Genomic DNA, 24895 nt, shown 5'->3' on the forward strand with positions numbered 1-24895 from the left:
TCCTGAAATCATTGAACCCTTTTCTAAAGGAGTTCAAGTTCAAGATGGAGTCTCTCAGGGTGGTAATATCAGGTCTGGAAGAGGGGGAATTCCTGGTATCCTTGGATATCAAGGATGCGTACCTTCACGTTCCGATCTGGTTGCCGCATCAGGCTTATCTCCGCTTTGCATTGCAGGACTGTCATTTTCAGTTCCAGGCCCTGACGTTCGGCCTCTCGACAGCGCTGAGGGTGTTTACCAAGGTAATGGCGGAGATGATGGTGCTGCTCCGCAAGCGTGGGGTGAACATCATTCCTTATCTGGACGATCTTCTGATAAAGGTGTCGTCCAGGGAGCAGCTGCTACAGTCCATTGCTCTCACAACAGGGCTGCTTCAGAGTCACGGGTGGATTCTGAACTTTCCAAAGCCACATTTGGAACCAACCCGGAGATTGTCTTTTCTGGAAATGATCCTTGATACGGAAGTACAGCGGGTCTTCCTTCCGAGGGACAAGGCGTTGGTGATCCAGTCTATGGTCAGGGATGTCTTGAAGCCTCCCCGGGTGTCTGTTCATCAATGCATTCGCCTTTTGGGAAAGATGGTGGCCTCTTACGAGGCTCTCCAGTGCAGGAGGTTCCATGCTCTGACCTTCCAACTGGATCTACTGGACAAGTGGTCAGGATCTCACCTCCACATGCATCAGAGAATTCGTCTGTCGCCAAGGGCGAGGATTTCACTCCTCTGGTGGCTCCAATTGCCTCACCTGCTGGAGGGCCACAGGTTCGGGATTCAGGACTGGGCCCTGCTTACGACTGATGCGAGCCTCAGGGGCTGGGGAGCAGTCACTCAGGGGGTGACATTCCAGGGAAGACGGTCAATTCTAGAAGCTGGTCTGCCCATCAGCATTCTGGAACGAAGAGCCGTCTACAACGGTCTTCTTCAGGCGGCCCTTCTTCTAAGAAACAGGGCCATTCAAGTAAAGTCGGACAACGTAACAACAGTGACTTACATAAACAGGGTGGAACGAAGAGCAGGGCGGCGATGTCAGAGGTCACAAGAATACTCTTCTGGACAAAAAAGCATGCGTTGGCGCTGTCTGCCATCTTCATCCCGGGAGTAGACAGCTGGGAAGCAGACTTCCTCAGCAGACACGATCTCCATCTGGGAGAGTGGAGCCTCCATCTGGAGGTGTTCAAGGAGGTAACAGATCTTTGGGGTCTACCCCAAATAGAAATGATGGCCTCTCGTCTCAACAAGAAGCTTCAGCGTTATTGTTCCAGGTCGAGGGACCCTCAGGCAGTGGCGGTGGACGCCCTGGTGTCTCCGTGGGTATTCAGGTCAGTGTACGTGTTTCCACCACTCCCACTCATCCCAAGAATCTTAAAGCTCATAAGGAGAACAAGGGTTCAAGCGATCATTGCCCCAGACTGGCCAAGGCGGACTTGGTACGCGGACCTTCTGGATCTTCTGCAAGAAGAGCCGAGGCCTCTTCCTCTTCGGGAGGACATGCTGCAACAGGGTCCGTTCGCCTATCAAGACTTACTGTGGCTGTGTTTGACGACATGGAAGTTGAGCGCCTGATTCTCGCTCAGAAGGGTATTCCAAGAAGTTTCCTGCGGTGGAATTTCAACTAGGATGTTTCCTCCTTCCTGCAGGCAGGAGTGGATATGGGGCTGAGATTGGGATCTATGAAGGTCCTGATTTCAGCCCTGTCCATTTTCTTTCAGAAACAATTGGCTGTCCTCCCGGAGGTTCAGACCTTTTTGAAGGGGGTTCTGCATATCCAACCTCCCTTTGTACCGCCTACGGCGCCTTGGGACCTTAAGGTGGTGTTGCAGTTTCTCCAGTCGGATTGGTTTGAGCCTCTATGGGAGGTGGAGCTCAAATTTCTTACATGGAAGGTGGTGACTTTGTTGGCCTTAGCCTCTGCTAGGCGTGTCTCTGAGCTGGGGGCTTTGTCATGCAAAAGCCCTTACTTGATCTTCCATGAGGATAGAGCTGAGCTCCGGACTCGTCAGCAGTTCCTTCCAAAGGTTGTGTCGGCATTTCATATCAACCAACCTATTGTGGTGCCAGTGGCTACTGACCACTCGATTACTTCAAGGTCCTTGGATGTTGTGAGGGCTCTGAAGGTTTATGTGAAGAGAACTTCTTGTCACAGGAAAACGGACTCTGTTTGTCATGTATGATCCCAAGAAAATTGGGTGTCCTGCTTCTAAGCGGTCTATTTCTCGCTGGATTAGTTTCACTATCCAGCACGCCTATTCTACGGCAGGACTGCCGTGTCCAAAATCTGTTAAGGCCCACTCTAAGGTGGGGTCTTCCTGGGTGGCTGCCCGGGGTGTCTCGTCAACGCAGCTTTGCTGAGCGGCAACTTGGTCAAGGTCGAACACGTTTGCACGGTTCTACAAGTTCAAAACTTTGGCCTCTGAAGTTTGGTCAATCAGTTCTGCAGGAGCACCGCACTCTCCCTCCCGTTCTGGGAGCTTTGGTACATCCCCATGGTACTAATGTGGACCCCAGCATCCTCTAGGACGTTATAAAATAGGATTTTGGTACCTAAATTTTCTCGTAGTCCGTAGAGGATGCTGGGCGCCCGCCCAGCCCTTCGTTTTCCTGCATATGTTTGGGTTCAGTACCACTTCATTTAGTTGAGTACTGCATAGTTACTGGGTAAGTAATATTTCAGCTGCTTGCTGATTAATTCAAGCTAGTTGACTTGACGTGCCTTGTATGTGTGAGCTGGTATGAATCTCACCACTATCTGTGTATAATCCTTCTCTCAAAGATGTCCGTCTCCTCGGGCACAGTTTCTAGACTAAGTCTGGTAGGAGGGGCATAGAGGGAGGAGCCAGCCCACACTCTCACTCTTAAAGTGCCAATGGCTCCTGGTGGACCCATCTATACCCCATGGTACTAATGTGGACCCCAGCATCCTCTACGGACTATGAGAAAAGGATTTACTGGTAAATACCAAAATCCTATTTTTGTTCCAGCAGGAAATCCCCCCCCCCGCCCTCGAAAAATCACAAAGTTATAGCAATCTGTCTGGGTGCAAGATGCTTGTAATCAGAGGCTATGCTGTTTTGTTTCTCTTCAGGAGGCTAAAGTTCTCAAAAATTGTTTTAAGTGGGATGTGCAGTAGATCCAGAATCTAAAGTTCTTCCTCGCATCTCTCTATAACCCCCTATTTTAGGAAAATCGTTCCCAATCTCTTCCATAATATTGATCTGACCTCCTGGAGTTACCTCGTCTTCTGATGGTTGTTCAGGATTATCTGCTTTATCTGGAACACCATGTAACATTTAGTTGATACACTGAACAAAACTATTGCTAGACTAGAAGGGTACTCACTGATGAGAAAGATATTAAGGCAGATATGTTTTACAGTTGGCGTCATACAACCACAGTATACTGCCTCTTAGCTTGATATTGAATCTGAATTTGTTAGTTGTACTTGGTGTAAAAAAATAAATAAAAAATAAATAAAGACAGTCTGACTACTCCTTACTCTTAAATTCTCAAACAAGCTGTAAGACCCTCATTGGTTACGACTGAAGAAGACCACTTTTTTATTTTTTATTTTTCTCTTTTTGACATGCATCTGGAGTGTTCCTCAATGACTGGGTCCTGTGATTGTGTCCAAGCTGATATTAAGTTCCTTATTATACAGGAAGTCAGATTAGTATAAAAAAAAAAAAAAAAAAAGGGAATTTTAATGTTTCTTAATATTCTACTTTGAACCATTATATGCATAAGGCCTATTGATGATAAGCTTGGAGGAGACTGTTTGGGAGTCTTCTGTTGAAGACGTACCAACATTAATGGCAACTCTAAATTGCCTATTCCATGTAACATGAAAACAGAGTGCAGTTGCTTTGTACAAATAACATTCATCTATTGCTGTTGATTTTAAATACCAATGGGCCAAGAACCATCTGAGTCTCAAATACCAGATGGCAGTCATTGGTAACTGTGGTAAGAGGAAGGGACCCCTTGCTTTCATTATGATGATTAAAACGTCTTATGGTACAGGTAGGGAATATGTTAATTTGACATTGTTGTCGCAAGTCTACTGGACATTAAGCCTTATACCTTGTTTGTGTCTATTTTTGCTTTGTTTGCAGCCTACTCTTGTTTTGGAAGTGGGAATGTGCTTCTCTCAAGAACGTGGTGTGTTTGAGTTTACAGCAAGTTTGCCAGACTTTCCCATTTTATCAGTATTGGTCACTAACAATATAGGTCTTTGGCTTTGTATGATGGAATATTAATCTGTAAACGTTGTTTTAATATTTGAGTTTTCATTTAATAGTTATACCAATGAGTGCCTGGTGCAGACAGCACTCCAAAGGAAATATTTTGTTTGAAATTCGTTGTTTTTAATACCTAGTTTGTTTAATTCTGCCAGCCCCGGGATATGGTCCATATTGGCATGAAGAGAAAAGAATTTATGGACTCATGCGGAGAAGCTGGAAACAACAATTATCAGCAACGATATCACGCTGAAGAGGTAGCAGAGAGGTTTGGGAAGTATAAACCTGGCAGCATTAGGTGGGTTTTTATGCTTTACTAAATGTTGTAATAGTTCAGTGTGTATTTAGTGTATTTCAGGTGCATCGCTAGTTTCCTGCATGTCAGGTATTTCATATCTTGTATTCTATTACTTTGGTAAGAGCATGTGTATGGGAAAAGTCTTAGGATCTATCTCCTGATAGAAGTATGGTAAAGGATGTGAGAAATACAGATTATCAGCCTTATATCTTGGTTTCTTTGTATTGAAGGACAATTCAGTGTTTGGTGAATGGCATGTAAAAATGTCCCTCAAAGGTAAACTACCAAGGATATGGTGTTAAGTCTATTTGGTACCTCCAACATTTGCTGTAATCTCCTAGTTCCTGGCACCCCGGTCACCTTTTTAGCTAGAGCTTGCCAGGCATTGGCACATCACCTGATAGCCTTTATTGTAAAGTGTTCTCTCTTAAAAACTCTGGAAATATTATTTGTTTTGTTTTACAGTGAAGAGCTTCAGGAGGCCCTTGGTATTAATAATAACCATCTTCCTCAGTTCATATATCGAATGCGTCAGCTTGGATACCCTCCAGGATGGCTGAAAGACGCTGAACTGGAGAACTCTGGACTCTCACTTTATGATGGAAGAGGTATACTGTTGTGTGTGCAATTTAGTGATGATACGTCCACATGTTAATGATTTCAGCAGCAGTTTGTGTATGTATAACTTTTTTTCTTTCCTTGTTATTGCAGGCATGTTTTTAATGCTTCCAACATTAATTGTGTTTATCTTGTAGATGCAAGTGAGGGAGAGATTGAAGACGAGTCAATGGCAAATAAGAAACATGTATCTTATGATGTGTCTAAATTAATCAGCTATCCCGGTTTTAATATTGCTGCCGCACCTGAAGTTGCAGATGTGAGTTTTTTGCACGTTTTTTTATTCTATATAGCAATGCCATAATCCTCCTCTCCTGTCTAAAGCCAGACTTAAAAATTGTGTATTCCCCTTATCCTATTGTTAAAAACTTTCCTCACTGTGCACGATTGCAATTCTACTTGCCTAAGAACAACATTGGCAGAAATCAAGCTTATCGGAGGGAATAAACCTCTAAGGAAGCTATTCCTAAGAAAAGATGAGTTGAAATCTTGAGCAGGTGAAGATCTGTCAAGTACATCTATGATTTGCAGCATGAGAGACGAAAGTACATTTTAAAAGGGAAGATCTTATTGTAGCACTGCTGCTATTCTTCACTAGGCCAACGGATTTAAAGAGCAAAAGAGTCATTGAGGCGTTTTTAGGCCAGGATGCTCACATTAGCATATTGACAACGTAACAACTCATTGCAGAAGCAATAATAAGCACACAGTAAAGTCTAGTGATATGTTTTGCAAACTGTTTTACAAAGGAAAATTAGTTAAGTAACTGTTTAAAATATATTGGGGTATATGCAATTCACGGCGAATCGCGGCAATTTTTCGCCGTTTTTTAATTCGACTAAATTCGCCAGGTGAATTCCGGCAGGTGGCTGCCGGAATTCACCATATTCAATGAAAAACGGATTCGCCAGAATCGCGGGCGAAAATCGGCCGATTTGGCGGATTTTGCCGCGATTTTAAAAAACGGGAAAAAACGGGAAAAACCCGAAGAAAAAAAATGGCGTGGGGTCCCCCCTCCACAGCATAACCAGCCTCGGGCTCTTCGAGCTGGTCCTGGTTCTAAAAATGCAGGGGAAAAATTGGGCAGGGATCCCCCGTATTTTTAAAACCAGCACCGGGCTCTGCGCCTGGTGCTGGTGCCAAAAATACGGGGGACAAAAAGAGTAGGGGTCCCCCGTATTTTTAACACCAGCATCGGGCTCCACTAGCTGGACAGATAATGCCACAGCCGGGGGTCACTTTTATGCCGTGCCCTGCGGCCGTGGCATTAACTACCCAACTAGTCACCCCTGGCCGGGGTACCCTGGGGGAGTGGGGACCCCTTCAATCAAGGGGTCCCCCCCCCCAGCCACCCAAGGGCCAGGGGTGAAGCCCGAGGCTGTCCCCCCCCCCCATCCAATGGGCTGCGGATGGGGGGGCTGATAGCCTTTTGTGATAATAAAAAGATATTGTTTTTTCCAGTAGTACTACAAGTCCCAGCAAGCCTCCCCCGCAAGCTGGTACTTGGAGAACCACAAGTACCAGCATGCGGGAGAAAAACGGGCCCGCTGGTACCTGTAGTACTACTGGAAAAAAAATACCCAAATAAAAACAGTACACAGACACCGTGAAAGTAAAACTTTATTACACACTACCGACACACACATACTTACCTATGTTGACACGCCGACTGCCACGGTCTCCGACGATCCGAGGTACCTGTGAAAAAATTATACTCACCTTCCAGCGTCCAGAGATAAATCCACGTCCAGAGAGATAAATCCACGTACTTGTAAAAAAAAAAAAAAACGCTAATACCCGCTCCATACCGGACTGAAAGGGGTCCCATGCTGACACATCAGACCCCTTTCTCCCGAATGCCGGGACATCACGTGACTCCTGTCACTGAAGTCCCTTCAGCCAATCAGGAAGCGCTACTTCCGTGGCGCTCACCTGATTGGCTGTGCGCTGTCTGTGCTGTCAGACAGCGCATCGCAAAGCCGCTCCATTACTTTCAATGGTGGGAACTTTGCGGGTAGCGGTGGGGTTAACCCGCGGTCAGCCGCTGACCGGCGGGTGACCTCACCGCTAGCCGCTAAGTTCCCACCATTGAATATAATGGACGGGGCTGTGCGATGCGCTGTCTGAGTTCAGACAGCGCACAGCCAATCAGGTGAGCGCAACGAAGTTGCGCTTCCTGATTGGCTTTAGAGACCTTTCAGTGACAGCTGTCACTGAGAGGTCTCTCTGCATTCGGGGATAGGGGTCCCATGTGTCAGCATGGGACCCCTTTCAGTCCGTTTGGTCGGGTGTCCGGTTTGTTATTTTCTACAAGTACGTGGATTTATCTCTGGACCCTGGTTGAGGTGAGTATATTGATCTTTTATTTTCAGGTATCCGTGGATTCTACATGGAGAAGAGGACCGATGTCGGCGTGTGAACATAGGTAAGTATGTGTGTGTCGGCAGTGTGTAATAAAGTTTTACTGTCGACGGTGTGTGTGTCCTGTTTTTATTTGGGTATTTTTTTTCCAGTAGTACTACAGGTACCAGCGGGCCCGCTTTTCTCCCGCATGCTGGTACTTGTGGTTCTCCAAGTACCAGCTTGCGGGGGAGGCTTGCTGGGACTTGTAGTACTGCTGGAAAAAACAATATTCTTTTCATGATCACAAAAGGCTATCAGCCCCCCCATCCGCAGCCCATTGGATGGGGGGGGGACAGCCTCGGGCTTCACCCCTGGCCCTTGGGTGGCTGGGGGGGGGACCCCTTGATTGAAGGGGTCCCCACTCCCCCAGGGTACCCCGGCCAGGGGTGACTAGTTGGATATTTAATGCCACGGCCGCAGGGCACGGCATAAAAGTGACCCCCGGCTGTGGCATTATCTGTCCAGCTAGTGGAGCCCGAAGCTGGTGTTAAAAATACGGGGGACCCCTACGCTTTTTGTCCCCCGTATTTTTGGCACCAGCACCAGGCGCAGAGCCCGGTGCTGGTTTTAAAAATACGGGGGATCCCCTGTCAATTTTTTCCCCGCATTTTTAGAACCAGGACCAGCTCGAAGAGCCCGAGGCTGGTTATGCTTTGGAGGGGGGACCCCACGCCATTTTTTTTTAGGATTTTACCGTTCCAGCAATAAAAAAAAAAAATTTAAAAAAATAATATTTTAAAAAATATAAATAATATTTGTGCCTCCAAAAAAAAAAAAAAAAAGTACCTAATCCCTTCTAATATAAATAGATCTGCTATTCCCCAAAAAAAAACACAAAAAAAAACATGTTTAAAATTTTTTTATTTGTTTTCACCCTCCAAAGTGTGGCGGATTGAAAATGACGAATTTGCTGTCTAAAAGCACTGCTGTCGAATTTCCAAACTTGAATTGAATATGCTTTGGTCGAATTGCAGCACTTATATCATTGCAGAAAAGTCGAATTTGCAAAAATTCTAATTTCAAAAAGTCGAATTTTGAAAGTCCGTTTTTTGGTCGGAAAGCACTGAATTGCATAGGCGAATTTTTTTTTTTGGTCGAAAATGACCCGAAATTCGACAATTTCGGGAATTCGACCGCAATTGCATATACCCCATTGTAGTGTTAAGTCTGGTTAGCGTAAGACCAGTAAGAATGAAATTGCAATGGTCCGTGCAAGCTTTTGCCATGCCTGTGTGAGCAAGGCATACTCTGGAGAGCTTTGATTATGAAATGGGTGTGAGGAATTAAGGACGGTTCTGAGTTTTGGTTGAAAAGTAGCAACTAGTAATCTTTGTCAACTTAAATTTTAGATGTCAGATAAGTTGCTTCTTTTAGAAATCTATTTATAAACTGCTGACTTAAAAAAATAAAAATAAAATTAGAAGTGTTTGCTCAAAAAGAAATATGCAGAAACATATAGATATTATACTAAAACATCTTTAGGGCAGTTCTACCGGTAATGCAGTGATTTTCAACCTTTTTTTACTCGCGGCACACCAAACAATATTTTAAAATTGCCAAGGCACACCATCAGTAAAAAAAAATCCACACATACATTGGCCTACACAGAAAAAACAATCACATTGCTCCCCACATAAATCATGTTGCTCCCTACATAAGTCCTAATGCTCCCCACATAAATCAATCACATTGCTCCCCACATAAATCCTATTGCACCCCACAGGAGAAATAACATAACAAATATTAGCCCCTACCGGTCAGCTGTCCTCCTCCCTGTCCCTCAGTGGCGGGGGTTATTCATAGTGGAGTTCTGCGAATACTGAGCAGCGGGTGGTCGGGTATGTGTGGATGTGGGTGTGCAAAGAAAGCTGTGTATGCAGGCAGGAACTGGAAGATGCATATTGCAGGCGGGTGGGCTGGCTGGGTGGTGAGACGCGGCAGCCGTGACCTATGATATCACACCACTGCGTCTTCAAGGCATAGGTCACGGCCGGAGCACAACTAATCCTTTAAGAAGAGCCTGGGCCAACAGTTCACTCTGAAGGTGCAGGAAGCTGCTCTGGCTCCGCGGCACACCTTGCAACTGGTCGCGGCACACTAGTGTGCCACGGCACACTGGTTGAAAATGCCTGCGGTAATGGAATCACTTTTCTACAGTGATAAAATGTATTCATTATACAACTGCCACCACTAAAGTGAACAACCCATATAACCCAAAGGTCCAAAATAAGCCCCATATTAAAATAGATTAAGTAGATTAAAAAAGGAAAATGTAGGTCCAATAAAAGATGAATTTGGAGTATTGATAAATGACTAAATAAAAGCGTGAATACTGAACAAATTTTTTTTTCATCAGTATTCACCAGTGAAGAGCCGACGGTGGGAGTAGTGCATAACGAGAGTGACAGTAATGATTTGTGGCTAGATACTAGTTTAAGTGAAGAAGTATACCGGGAGAGACTAAGCAAAATTAAGATGAATAAATCACCTGGCCCAGATGGACGTCACCCGAGGGTTCTTATGGAGCTTAGGTCACACTAGCAAGACCTCTATACTTGATATTCAATAGTTCAATTAGATCAGGCATTGGCTGATAGCTGAGCTAGTACCATTATTTAAAAAGGGATCTAAAAACCATCCGGGTAACTACAGACATGTTAGTTTGACATCTATAGTGGGGAAAATATTGGAAGGAATTATAAGGGATAGCATGCCGGAGTATCTGCAGTTAGCTAAGATTTAGCAGGAACCAGCATGGGTTTGTGAGGGGCAGATCATGTCAAACTAACTTAGTTAGCTTCTATGAGGAAGTGAGCAACAATCTTGTCCAGGAAAAAGCAGTGGATGTGTTTTTTTTTTTTGTTTTTTTTTTTTTATTTTTTTTAGATTTTGCAAAAGCCTTTGATACAGTACCTCACAGGAGCCTGATCATCAAATTAAAGGAGATTGGCCTAGGAAAAACTATTTGTACATGGATAAGTAACTGGCTGGATAACAGGTTACAGAGAGTAGTAGTCAATGGGATGTCCTCCAGCTGGACACCAGTAGTCGGCGGAATAGCGCAAGGTCTGTACTCGGGTTACTACTGTGCAACATATTTAACAATGTCAATCTTTGCAGATGATACTAAACTGTGTAGGGTAATTAATTCGGAAATAGAAGTGGAGTCTCTACAGAATGACTGACTTATCTAAACTTGAAATCTGGGCGTCTAAATGGACAATGAGGTTCAATGTAGAAAAATGCAAAGTTATTCACTTTGGGACTAAAAACAAAGTTGCATCCTACACATTAAATGGGGAAAATCTAGGGGTAACGGTATTGGAAAAACATTTGGGGGTACTCATTGATAGGCTTAATAACCGTATACAATGTCAAAGTGCAGCAAAGAAGGCAAGTAAAGTGCGAGCATGCATAAAACGGGGAATTGATAAAAGGGATGAGAGTGTAATCCTGCCGCTGTACAAATCATTGGTACGTCCGCACCTGGAATATTGTGTTCAGTTTTGTGCACCACATTATAAAAAAAAAAAAGTAAACTCGAAAGGGTTCAAAGGCGAGCTACTAAACTGATTAAAGGGCTAGAGGGACTTGATTACAAAGAAAGGCTTACTAGGTTGAATATGTATACACTGGAAAAGAGGCGTCTAAGAGGAGACATCATTAATATCTTCAAATATGTGAAGGGACTTTACAAAGAGCTATCAGAGGAATTATTTCTCAAAAGAACTCTGTATAGGACACGAGGGCACCCGCTGAGGCTAGAGGAGTAGAAAATTCCATATGCAACATAGGAATCTTCACTGTTAGGGCAACACAAATTTAGAATTCCCTGCCAGAGAAGGTGGTAATGGTGAACTCTAAATGCATTTAAAAACGTATTAGATACATTTCTGACTGAAAGATATCCCAGGTTATAGCATTAAAATTATTGACATTGATAATCTGTGAAGAACATGATTTATAGTTGTTTACTAGACATAAAACATTACTTCAGCAGGGACATTATAATGAACTCTGCTAATACAGGTTGAACCCGATGGGCGTTTTGCCTCTTTTCAAACTCATTAACTATGTTACTATTAACCGGCCTACTTTCACAGTCTAACGGACTCGCCCATCTTGAAACATGTTACTATGGGGTATATTCAATTAAAGTCTGATCCATTCCGACATGCATTTGTCAGAATGGATCAGACAACCCCTATTCAATCCCATCTTAATTCGACTTTTTCAAGTCTAATTGAGATGGGACGCAGAGGAGGAGAAGGGGGGCGAGCCGCGGGGAGACCAGCGGGGGGACAGCCGGCGAGCATACAGGGAGATCAGCGCTACAGTAGCGCTGCAGCAGGATGTCACTCAGCCGCCCAACCTCACGACAGCTTCCACCCGGCTCCAGCAGCGTGCTGGAGCCGGGTGGAAGCTGCCGTGAGGTCGGGCGGCTAAGTGACATCCAGCTGCAGCGCTACTGTAGCGCTGATCTCCCTGTATGCCCGCCGGCTGTCCCCCTGTGTCCCTGCGGCTCCCCCCTCTCCTCCTGGGTCCGCATCTCAGTCCGACATCATTTTGATGTCGGACTGAGATGGTCGAAAAGGGCACAAGCACGTGGATCGGCAACTATTCCGCCGATCCACGTGCTTTTCGACAAGTTGAATTTCTCGACTTGTCGAATAATTTAGGGATATATTGAATAGGTTGAATCAGGATTCGACCTTAAGTCGAAAACTGCCGTCTTTTCGACAGACGGCAGTTTTCGACTTCAATTGAATATACCCCTATACGAGTACAGAAATGATAACTTCAGCTTCTAAAATTTACTCTAAAGTTTCACAATTTTATTGCAAGATGGGGACATCCTGGGGCTACATCTGCATAAAATTAGTAAAAGTATGACAATTTGTGTAACGTGGACCAATTTTTTTTTTTTTTTAATAACAAGCATCATGCTGTGGTAACTGAATCACCAAGTTGGTAATGAACATGGTAAAACTTTAATACAAAACGGAATTTCTCTAGCATCCGTAAGGGATATTGGGGGAATCTAGTACGATGGGCTATAGACGGGGTCCAAAGGAGACAGTGCACTTTAAATTTCTTCAACTGGGTGTGGTGGCTCCTCCCCTCTATGCCTCCTCCCACAGGCATTTTAGAAAAAAGTGCCCTCAGGAGAGGGGGCACATCTCTGCAGCTCAGAGTTTTCTTCAGTTTCTTTTAATCTTTTTATAATTTCCGGTATGCTGCCTGTCCCCAGGTTCAAAGTGCGGCTGACCACTGGCGCGGTGTACGGGACCCTCCTGGGGGGGGGGGCGGGGTCCCGCTAACAGTCGTTTTTCTTTGTACAAAACAAGCCTAATGTCACTTTCCCTGACTCTACAGAGTTAGATGCCTTATTCAAACAAGCCTGGAAAAATCCAGACAAAAAATTCCAAGTGTCCAAATAGTTTTTGCACACTTTCCCATTTGCTCCTGAAGGTAGAAAATTTTGGGAGGAACACCCTGGGTTGGACGTCTCAGTATCTTGCCTGTCTAAAAAGGCAGTGCTGCCCCCCCTGGTCTCCTTTACCATGAAGGATCCAGGGAATAGGAAGATAGACTACACTAAAATCTATATACACAGCAGCCGGTTTATCACAAAGACCTGTCATTGTGGTTGCTGGATGACCCATGATATTCATTCTTGGGCCACTCAAATTCAGGGGGGCCTCTCGGGAGATATGTCCTTAATTACTATGGTGACCCTCTTGAAGCACATTCAGGACACTACCAGTGTCCTTTGTGATTTGCTCAAGGAGATGGGGAACATTAATGCTCTGACTTCTGCCATGGCAGTGTCGGTGCGCAAGGCCTTATGGTTGCGTCAGTGGATTGCGGATGCAGCATCCAAACGTAGTGTGGAATCCCTCCCCTTTTCTGGGGATTGGCTTTTTGGAGTCAAATTGGGTACCTGGGTTTCCACGTTTCCCCTCTGGGGCCCTGCCGGTGAGACGCTCTTATCCGGTGCCGTCTATCCAGTCCTATCGGTCTCACAGATTAAGATCCAAGGCCAGAGGTGCCTCCAATGCGACTAGAGGCACCGGAGGTAAGTTCAGAAAGCTTGCAAGCACCAGTTCTCAGGAACAGTCCACTGGTTCTGCTTCCACTAAGGCCTCAGCATGACTGTGCCCATCCACCCGGAATGGATCTCAAGGTGGGAGCTCGACTGTGTCACTTCAGCTGCGTCTGGGATACTTCCTGCCAGGATGCTTGGGTCAGAGATCTAATTTCTCAGGGCTACAGGCTGGAGTCTGACAGTACTCCCCCCTCCCCTCCCCTCCGACGATTTTTTTAAATCAAGCTTACCAGCTTTGGAGGATATGCAAGTTACGTTTTGACAGGCAATCCAAAAGTTGGTTCAGTCACACGTCATTGTTCCAGTACCACTACCGCAACGTGGCAAGGGGTTTTACTCAAACCTGTTTGTGGTGCCGGAACCGGGCGATTCGGTCAGACCCATATTGAACCTCAAATCCTTGAATCCTTACATGAAGGTGTTAAAGATGAAACCCCTGCGAGCAGTGATTGCGGGCCTGGAAGAACGGGAATTATGGTCTCTCTTAATTTTCAAAAAAATAAAAATAAAATTTGAGTATTAATAGAGAGATATATATATATATATATATTTTATCTATCTGAAAGTAGAGGAAGAAACAGCAGAGCGCCTATAGTGTAGTATCCCTTTAAGTTAGTTTTTGTCACACGCAAGAATAATATTGCGTACCGGATTACGGCTTGACTCAATGCTTATCGGTCCCCTTGGTCTTCTAGTTCATGTCTCTGTCGGAATCTAGATAGAGTTAGGAGACATGGAATCGCTATATAGCGTAGTAATTACTCGGAAGTTTGTGTCAATTTTTACATCTCACATAAAATTACATGCGTACCAGATCAAACAATAATTTGAGCATGTCAGTGTGAATACTTAAGTCCTTGTCCTCATCAGAGGGTGGCGGTCATCTGGAGACCTTTGGATGATATAGTAATGCTCCAATCAGTAATTCTTATAAGAAGTTATAAATTTATTAGATATACAAAAAATTATAAAAAAGGATTAAATTGCTTAGCTTTTAGATGACATGAATGTCAGCAATGGTAGGTCGGCAAGTCTGTAGTTTAGTGTCTCAACGCGTTTCGCGTCTGACGGAATCAACGTGACTTCATTGACGTGCTACGGGCGCATGCGCAGAGGAGCCCGCTTGGGACTTCCGACACCTGATCATAAACACAAAAGTGGACGCAAGCGTAGTAGAGCCCGTCGTACCACCGGAAGTGGGGCGGGAGTACCTGCTGCCAGTACATTGTAAACAAATCACCTACACTCACTAAACTACTCGTTTTTTAAATATGTGATAAGGATTAGCTTTGTTTAGAGACATTTGTATTACTCATATACAAATCATTTAAATATAAAACACACTAAGATTTCTGTTCTCCCCAAACATCACTGTGGGAGGAAGTGATGTCACACATAGTCTTCTAATTGACAGAGGTATAAATACAAGCCCTGTCCTAGTACCACACTACCCTTGATGAAGTCCTAAAGGACGAAACGCGTTGGACATTCCATGATCTTTCCCAGACCAACCTCCTGAACCTAAGATAAGCACTTTCTACACATTTACTACAAACCGATGTGTACCTTGTACTTTTAGATTTTTTCTTCTTTTAATCACATTTTCGTGTATTTTTTATGCATTTTTTTATGAATTCTTATGCTTAAGCATTTTTTTTTAAAATCAAAGTATATCAGTGTTTTTACTCGTGTAAAATAAATATGCTCTTTTTATATAAAAAATCTTTTTACGTTCCTTAACTATAGACACCATTGGTCGCTTGTGCCCATATTCTTGGTGTGTATATATATATATATATATATGTGTGTATATGTGTGTGTATGTATGTATGTGTGTATATATATATATATATATATATATATATATGTGTATATATATAATATATTTTGCTCAAAAAAATAAAGGGAGTTACATTGTGTTTAAGTGTTCCAAGTCAATCACACTTCTGTGAAATCAAACTGTCCACTTACGAAGCAACACTGATTGACAATCAATTTCACATGCTGTTGTGCAAATGGAATAGACAACAGGTGGAAATTATAGGCAATTTGCAAGACACCCCCAATAAAGGAGTTGTTCTGCAGGTGGGGACCACAGACCACTTCTCAGCTCCTATGCTTTCTGGCTGATGTTTTGGTCACTTTTGAAAGCTGACGGTGCTTTCACTCTAGTGGTAGCATGAGACGGAGTCTGCAACCCGCACAAGTGGTTCAGGTAGTGCAGCTCATCCAGGATGGCACATCAATGCGAGCTGTGGCAAGAAGGTTTGCTGTGTCTGTCAGCATAGTGTCCAGAGCATGAAGGCGCTACCAGGAGACAGGCCAGTACATCAGGAGACGTGGAGGAGGCCGTAGGAGGGCAACAACCAAGTAGCAGGACCTCTACCTCCGCCTTTGTGCAAGGAGGAGCACTGCCAGAGCACTGCAAAATGACCACCAGCAAGCCACAAATGTGCATGTGTCTACTCAAACGATCAGAAACACTCGATGAGGGTGGTATGAGGGCCCGATATCCACAGGTGGGGGTTGTGCTTACAGCCTAACACCGTGCAGGACGTTTGGCATTTGCCAGAGGACTCCAAGATTGGCAAATTCGCCACTGGCACCCTGTGCTCGTCACAGATGAAAGCAGGTTCTCAATGAGCACATGTGACAGAGTCTGGAGACGCCAAGGAGAACCTTCTGCTGCCTGCAACATCCTCCAGCATGACCGGTTTGGCAGTGGATTAGTAATGGTGTGGGGTGGCATTTCTTTGGGGGCCACACAGCCTTCATGTGCTCACCAGAGAGAGCCTGACTGCCATTAGGTACCGAGATGAGATCCTCAGACCCCTTATGAGACCGTATTCTGGTGCAGTTGGCCCTGGGTTCCTCCTAATTCAAGACAATGCTAGACCTCATGTGGCTGGAGTGTGTCAGCAGTTCCTGCAAGACGAAGGCATTGATGCTATGGACTGGCCCGCCCGTTCCCCAGACCTGAATCCAATTGAGCACATCTGAAACATCATGTCTTGCTCCATCCACCAACGCCACAGACTGTCCAGGAGTTGGCGGAGGCTTTAGTCCAGGTCTGGGAGGAGATCCCTCAGGAGACCATCCGCCACCTCATCAGGAGCATGCCCAGGGGTTGTAGGGAGGTCATACAGGCACATGGAGGCCACACACACTACTGAGCCTCATTTTGACTTGTTTTAAGAACATTACATCAAAGTTGGATCAGCCTGTAGTGTGTTTTTTCACTTTTAATTGAGTGCGACTCCAAATCCAGACCTCCATGGGTTAATAAATTTGATTTCCATTGATAATTTTTGTGTGATTTTGTTGTCGGCACATTCAACTATGTAAAGAACAAAGTATTTAATAAGAATATTTCATTCATTCAGATCTAGGATGTGTCTAAGTGTTCCCTTAATTTTTTTGCGAATATATGAATATATATATATATATATATATATATATATATATATATATATATATATATATATATATATATATATATATATATATATATATATATATATATACACACACATACACATACACATACACACATATATATATATATATATACATATACATATATATATATATACATATACATATACATATATATATACATATACATATATATATACATATACATATATACTTACTTACTTACTGCTGGCTTTCCCTGACGAAGGTGCTGCTGCACCGAAACAGCTGTTGGAGTTGCCAATATGCTGGGTTACCACTGTGAATTGAACTGCTAAGTATACGATTTGCACTATCTTATGCACGGTGCACTTTAAAATGAGGATTCAGTAAATTGTTTATTGCTACACAAGGTGTGCTTGTTTTTGTGGATCTTTGTCACAACGTTTGTATATATATATATATATGACATTGAAACGTTGATAAGAACATCAGACTTGCCTGTCTGTCTTTATTTCTACGCCGAGAGTGCCGCTCGATTCGGCATGTTATATTGGACACAGCGCTGCTGTTACCAGGGAGGGCACCGGCTATATTACTATGTCATATCGATTTTTGGGAATTGGGAGTGCCGTGGACCGCGTGTGTGTGTGTGTGTGTGTGTGTGTATGTATGTATGTATGTATATATATATGTATATGTATATATATATTTATATATATGTGTGTGTGTGTGTGTATATATATATATATATATATATATATATTATATATATATTATATATATATATATATATATATATATATATATATATATATATATTATATATATTTATTTTTATGTATGTATGTGTGTGTGTATATATATATATATATATATATATATATATATATATATATATATATATATATATATATATATATATATATATATTATCCCTTATCCAAAATGCTTGGGACCAGAGGTGTTTTGGATATCGGATTTTGCCGTATTTTGGAATAATTGCATACCATAATGAGATATCATAGGGATGGGACCTAAATCTAAGCACAGAATGCATTTGTTTCATATACACCTTATACACACAGCCTGAAGGTAATTTTAGCCAATATTTTTTATAACTTTGTGCATTAAACAAAGTGTGTGTACATTCACACAACTCATTTAGGTTTCATATACACTTTATACATACAGCCTGAAGGTCATTTAATACAATATTTTTAATAACTTCTTGTAATAAACAAAGTTTGTGTACATTGAGCCATCAAAAAACAAAGGTTTCATTATTTCACTCACTCAAAAAAGTCTGTATTTTGGAATATTCCGTATTTCGGAATATTTGGATATGGGATACTCAACCTGTATAGGCGATAGAGAAGTTTGTAGAAAAGTTCCACATGGGACATGAATTTGGATAAATGAAAACACGTATAAAATACCCCTCGCCATTCATCTTCTGAAATCGTGCAGGTGAAATCTATCTCCCATTTTTTTCAAAGTATTTAATTTCAGGGGGGAATAGATACCAATTATAAAATTGTACCACCGACTTATACCGCCTTTAGTGTCAATTCTATCCAATAATACTCGTAAACAGCTAGGGAGGGGGGAAACTCCGTGGGGGTTCAACGTAACACTATATAGCCAGTGACACAACTCTAAATATTTATAGAAATCCCTTTGTGGGAGGGAAAATCTAGATTGGAGCTGACTAAACTGTAGAAGGGCTCTATCCTTGAATGCTCCGCCTAGCAAGGACACAGCCCATGGGATACCCATTCATCTAGGTTTAAATTTGGGATGAGGGAGGCTACACCAATTAATGACAGGTCCGTCGTTGGGAGATGGACGTCCTTCATTGTAGAAACCAATTCGAGCCATGCCTTACGTGCTGATAACGCCACAGCTGAGCGTGACTCAAAACATAGACCCTCTGATTCCGGGAGCCGTAGTACATCAGCTAAGGGAAGCGGAGAGACTGAGCCCCTTTCTAGAATAACCCAGGATTTGGGATTATCTTCAACCATCAAAGCACCGGTTTGGGAAAGGATACATGCTATATGATAGGATCGAATATCAGGGAATGCTAACCCCCCTTCCGACTTGGGGAGTGCCAATGTTGTCCGGGCCAATCTGGGTTTCTTCCCCTTCCAGACGTAATGAATAAACGCTGAGTTAAATTTTAGCATACAAGGCCTTAGGAATCAAAAGTGGGATCGTCCTAAACAAATATAAAAACTTAGGGAGTACCATCCTTTTTAAAGCCACAATGCGGCCCATCCAGGACACGTGATACATCATTCAATCGGACAACAACAGGGAAATGTTACTGAGAAGGGGCAAATAATTATTCGATACAAGGTCTGAGACCCTCGGAGTGGTCTGGATCCCCAGATATTTTATACTCCTATCCTGCCATGCATAATTATATTGAGCTTTCAATGAAAGCAACTGAGGGGGGGGGGGAGAGGGAGGTTAATCGGTAATGCTTCCGTTTTGGAGGCATTCAACTTGTAATATGAGACCGAGGAATACTCCTCCAACGTCAGCTGTAATTGCCGAAGTGAAGAGTCTGGATTTATCAGAGTGAGGAGAACGTCGTCGGCGAATAGGCTAATCTTATACTCACGGCCATGTACGACAGGGCCTTGCACTGAGCTGTTGGATCGAATTGCTTCCGACAAGGGCTCAATCGCTAGCGCAAAGACTAACTGGGATAATGGGCAACCCTGACGGGTGCCGTTGGTGATTTGGAACGCAGAAGAGAGGACGCCGTTCACGAAAACTCTAGCCATAGGGTTCGAGTAAAGCGCTGTTATAGAGAAAAGAGCCCTGCCCCCTATTCCGAGCTTCTCAAGAACTGCAAACAGACATCCCCAGTGAAGTCTATCGAATGCCTTCTCAGCGTCCAGCGAAAGCAAAAGGAGCGGCCACGAGGACACTGATGAGGCATCAATCACATCAATAATCCTCCTGGTATTATCTGGGGCCTGCCTGCCCTGAACAAACCCAACCTGATCACGTCACCAAGGTAGGGATCAGAGGATTTATCCTAGTAGCTATCAGCTTCGCATAAATCTTCACATCGGTGTTCAGGAGGGCTATTGGGCGGTAGTAGACCACCGAAATTGGGTTCTTTCCCTGTTTAGGGATAGTGACAATCCTAGCCTCCATTTCAGATGGGAAAGTCCCCAATGTGGAGGCTTCATTAAACACCTTAAGTAACACAGGGATCAGCATCTCCTGGAAGTGAGTATAGAACTTATTAATATAGCCATCCGGGCCCGGGGCTTTATCTACAGGGAGGGCTTTAATAACCCGCCGGAGTTCACTCTCCGACCAAGGGAGTGACAGGGATTGGAGGTCCGATGATTCTATATGTGGGACGGACAAATTCTCTAAAAACTGATTAATATTAGCAGGAGTTGGTTGTGGAGTCGAAAGATCGTCTTTCGGGTTATACAGAGATGCATAATAGGTGGCAAAAGCAGATGCTATGTCCACCAGGTCTGTCACTTTTGTACCATGCTGATTATTAATTACCTTCACCCGATCCCTCGCCGTCTTAGAGCAGGCAGATTGCTGGCCAGGAAACTGAGCTATCTCCCTGGACATATAACTGTTTCAATCTAAACAGATTCTTCTGAACTTCCACCAGCGCGAGGACATTCCACTCCTCTCTGACCTTAAGACGTTCTCGGTATAGGGATTTATCCGAAGGGGTAGATTTAAGCTTATTCTCGAGAATAGCCAACCTGTTCTCCACATGCTTCTGGTGGGCTGCCCTTTGCTTGCGCAACCGGGCCCCCACTTGTATCGCTGACCCGTTAGTGACCGCTTTGAGAGCACACCAGTGCGTGAAGACAGATGTGTCGGCCGGGTCATTAGTGGCTAGGTACATGGCGAGTGTTTGAGCCATGGAGGTCTTGGCCTCTTCATTGGAAAGATGGTCTCCGAGGCGCCATGGACAGGGCGGAGCACCCAACAAAGAGGGATCCCATCTAAGGGATAGGGCGGAATGATCGGACCATGCAACCGGCAGGATAGTAACTTTTTTTTAATCTGTTGGAGGGTCCATTTATCCGAGAACATCAGATCGATCCTGGAGTATGATCCATGTACCGGAGAATAAAAAGTATAGTCCCTACCAGTGGGGTTTTTGGCTCTCCAGACATTGTATAATTTGTATTTGTGTGTTAAATGTCTAAACGCTGCGGAATGATCACATTTAAATAGCTTTCGGTGCTTGGCTATTTTATCTAGGGTCGGATCTAGTACCATATTGAAGTCTTCTAAAAGAAGCAAAGATACCGTTAAGCAGGATTGGAGGGCGTTACAGAACTTCCGAAGAAAGGGGATTTGTTTGGAGTTAGGGGCATAGTCTACCGCTAAGGTGACGGGTTTATCTAATTTGCCTATCAATATCAAATACCTGCCATCGGAGTCAAAGTTGTTCGGTCAGTACAAAATTGCAGGAGTGGGATAGTAAAATGGCCACCCCTGCCTTTTTGCTAGGGCTACTGGACATGTAACATATCGGAAACTTATGAAATGTAGGAGGAGAAGGAGACATGAAGTGGGTTTCCTGTAGGGCGACAATGTGGGCCTTCAACTTGTTAAAGTGGGAAAGTGCTAACTTTCGCTTATTAGGGGAGTTCAGACCCTTGACATTTAGAGAAAGTATATTAATCATTGGGAAACACAAAAAAAGCGTGACTCGGCACTGACCAGTAATAAGATATTAAAGCGGGAGTGTATAAATGGCCGCATGCTGAAGAGCATATGCCAAAACCTGTTACCTTGTGCTGTCTTGTAACAACCGTAAGTTGAGAAAAGGAAATGGGGGTGATAGGGCAAATAGAGAGAAAAGCGGGACTAGAAAAAGGAGACAAACCATGCACCGTATAGGTGCACCCTTAGACCGCCAAAAGCGGTGGCACATTGGGGGAAGTGGCATATGCAGCCACCACCACCACTCTAAAAACACAAAAGAAAAAAGAAGGAACGGGACTATGTACAATGGAAGTTGGGATCCCCGGTGCTCCGCCCCCGATCTAAACAACTCGGGGACGGGACATCGGAGGAGACACATCTGTGAAACACACAGCCCATCCTCTATTAACTGCAACCAGAAAAAACAAAACAAACCATGGTAATATGGAGAACAGTTATCGGACAGACGAACCAGAGAATGGAGAACATATAAAACAGAAACATTAATCTACTCCTGTAGACGGACCCTGCATTAAACGATAGTATCAATTAGAGTCCGTGTTGCAGTCCGCCAAATAAAGTCCTTGTTTGAAAGACTGAGAACTCGGGTCGTCTAAAGAAAATAACTGGGCCAATAAACATAGGGGATAACGATAATCAAGATGGTTTACGTATAGTGGACCACTCTTGGGGAATTCCGGGTACACTTGGGTGGCTATCGGAGATCGCCTCCAAGTTCCAGGAAGCCAGAACCCGGGAGCCCTCATCCGGAGAGGTGATGATATTTGTATTACCATTTCGCCTGACAATCAGACGTGTGGGGAAACCCCAGCAGTACTGGATATTTGTCTTCCGAAGAGCTCTTGTGATGGGGTAAAGGACCTCCGGAGTGCTAGCGTAGCCGCCGATAAGTCCCCAAAGACTTGAAGATCTCCCAAGATTGAGCCAGAGGTATCCGCAGCTCTCGTAGCGTGGAACACCTTTTCTTTCACATGGTAATAATGGAACCGCATGAGTGTCCCTGGGTGCGTCCTTCGGGGGCCGAACGTGCCTTGGGTAGGCGGTGGATATGGTCCAGCAGGAAATCTGAGAGCTGGACTGTTGGCAACAGTTTCGAGAAGAGGTCAGTAACAAACTGTTAGGTCGGAATTAGCCACGGACTCCGGGATCCCTCTAATCTTCACATTATTCTTTTGCGATCTATCTTCGAGATCTCCAACCTTACTACGTAGTGCCGTTACCTCTACTTGCAGGTCTTCATGTAAAGAAATGAGGTCGTTGTGGGATTTGACCACCTTTTCCAATTTGCGTTCTAAATGGTCAGTACGTTGACCTACAGCGACGACGGATTGTTGGCAGCCTTGCAGTGCCAGTTTAAATTCTTGCGAAATGTCCGATTTGAAGGAGGCTAGCAGCTGCTTCATGGAGCCAATCGTCAACGGGGCATCATCCCCCGTCCCGGCCGCCATTACCACAGTCGACGGAGATGGGTCTGAAGAGGTATGAATTGCAGCAAGTGGTTTGGATGCCGTATCGGGTGCGGGCTTGCCCTTGCAACTTTGTGATGAAGGCGACTGCTTGAAGAAGCTCACCGCTTGGACCCCGGATGGATTTTTTTGACGTTTAGGTGGCATTCCGTCTCAGAGAAGGGGGAGATCTGTGGACGTTGAGCACAACAGACCCGGATATGGTGCTATGATGCAAGTACTGTCCCGTGCCTAGAGTGCCACATTAAGTATTTATAGACATATAGAGCGGTGGTGGTGTGAATACATCAATCTACCACGGGGGCATCACATCCGCGTGTCACGGTTGGTCCTGATAAACCTGCGTCTACTCGGGACCTGCAACAGTGTACGTATTATATATCGGAGACACTGAGGGAAAGGCTTATAATTGCGACCAGAGACCCCTAGATGGCGCTGATCCTGCATGAAATATACTGATACAGGGAAATCCTTCCGGTCCAGGATGGAAGGGTTCACAATCTTCTAAACAATGGCCCTCACAGGGGTGTCAGGGGTCATACAGAGGTGGAAGGATCCCAGACTTGGTCCAGCCTAAGGCCTGCTCCTCCCACAGCACCCAGGTACACTACCTCAGCCTGCTTGAAGCTGGCAATGGGATCCAAGATGGCCACCGCGTCTCCTGGCTGCCTTGCTGCAGACTCCCTCAGCCAGATGTCCTCTTGGCCGACTGCGGCCTCTGTATCCGATCTGGGGGGGGGGGGGTCTGGGGAGGCTTGTAGGGCTTGCAAGGTGAGCTGGTGGTCAGAGGGGGTCCCGTGTCGCTTCCCGGGGGCGCTACCGCGCTCCGATCGCGGGTACTTGGATCACGCGAGGCCCCGGCTTCTGGGAGCGACTAGGCCGCAACCTGCGGGAACAGGCCGAGCTGTTCCCTGGCTCCGCAGCACTCAGCGCCCGGCACAGGGGTCCCCAGGGGAGGCAGAGAAAACCATTCCAGGGAGGTAGAGCGTATATTAACCCCTAAGGAGGCTGAAATCAGGGGAGCTCAGCAAATGCGCTGCTGCACTCCTCCACAGCTAGGCCACGCCCCCATTTATGGTCTCTTGATATCAATATCTCCATATTCTGTTTTGGATTTGGCAGCCTCATCCGGCGTACCTGTGGTTTACCCAACTGGACAAACGCTTCCAATTCCAGGCATTAACCTTTGGACTGTCCACAGCCCCGAGGGTATTCCCACAGGTGATGGCGGAGATTTTGTTTCAACTCCGGGTCCAGGGGGTCAATGTGGTCCCTTATCTGGACGATCTTCTGATAAGAGCACAATCCAGGGAGCTTTTCTTGCTCCATATCGACCGCACCATCCATCTTCTATCAGACCATGGGTGGATCCTCATTTTACATAAGTCCCACCTGGAGCCAACTCAGAGGCTCCTGTTCCTGGGCATGTTGCTGGATACTGTAGCCCAGAAGGTGTTTCTACCAGAGGATAAGGCGAAAACACTTCAGAAGATGGTCCGCATGGTGTTTGGGCCTACTCGAGTGTCCGTCCATCTCTGCATAAGATTGCTTGGAAAAACTGTTGCCTCATACGAGGCGATCCAGTATGGGAGGTTCCATGCCAGAACATTTTCAATTGGA

The 24895-nt window shown here is 44.7% G+C and overlaps 1 protein-coding gene across 1 annotated transcript in view; it reads left to right on the forward strand.

The window, feature by feature from the left end:
• ZCCHC8 (zinc finger CCHC-type containing 8) overlaps positions 1-24895 on the forward strand; it is a 238495-nt gene that overhangs the window by 124400 nt on the left and 89200 nt on the right. The window contains exons 9-11 of the mRNA XM_063964450.1: positions 4389-4531; positions 4997-5139; positions 5287-5408. Of these exons, the coding sequence (XP_063820520.1) occupies positions 4389-4531; positions 4997-5139; positions 5287-5408 (408 nt within the window). The remainder of the gene's footprint in view (positions 1-4388; positions 4532-4996; positions 5140-5286; positions 5409-24895) is intronic.

Source organism: Pseudophryne corroboree, chromosome 1 (assembly GCF_028390025.1).
Source record: "Pseudophryne corroboree isolate aPseCor3 chromosome 1, aPseCor3.hap2, whole genome shotgun sequence".
NCBI lineage: Eukaryota > Metazoa > Chordata > Amphibia > Anura > Myobatrachidae > Pseudophryne > Pseudophryne corroboree.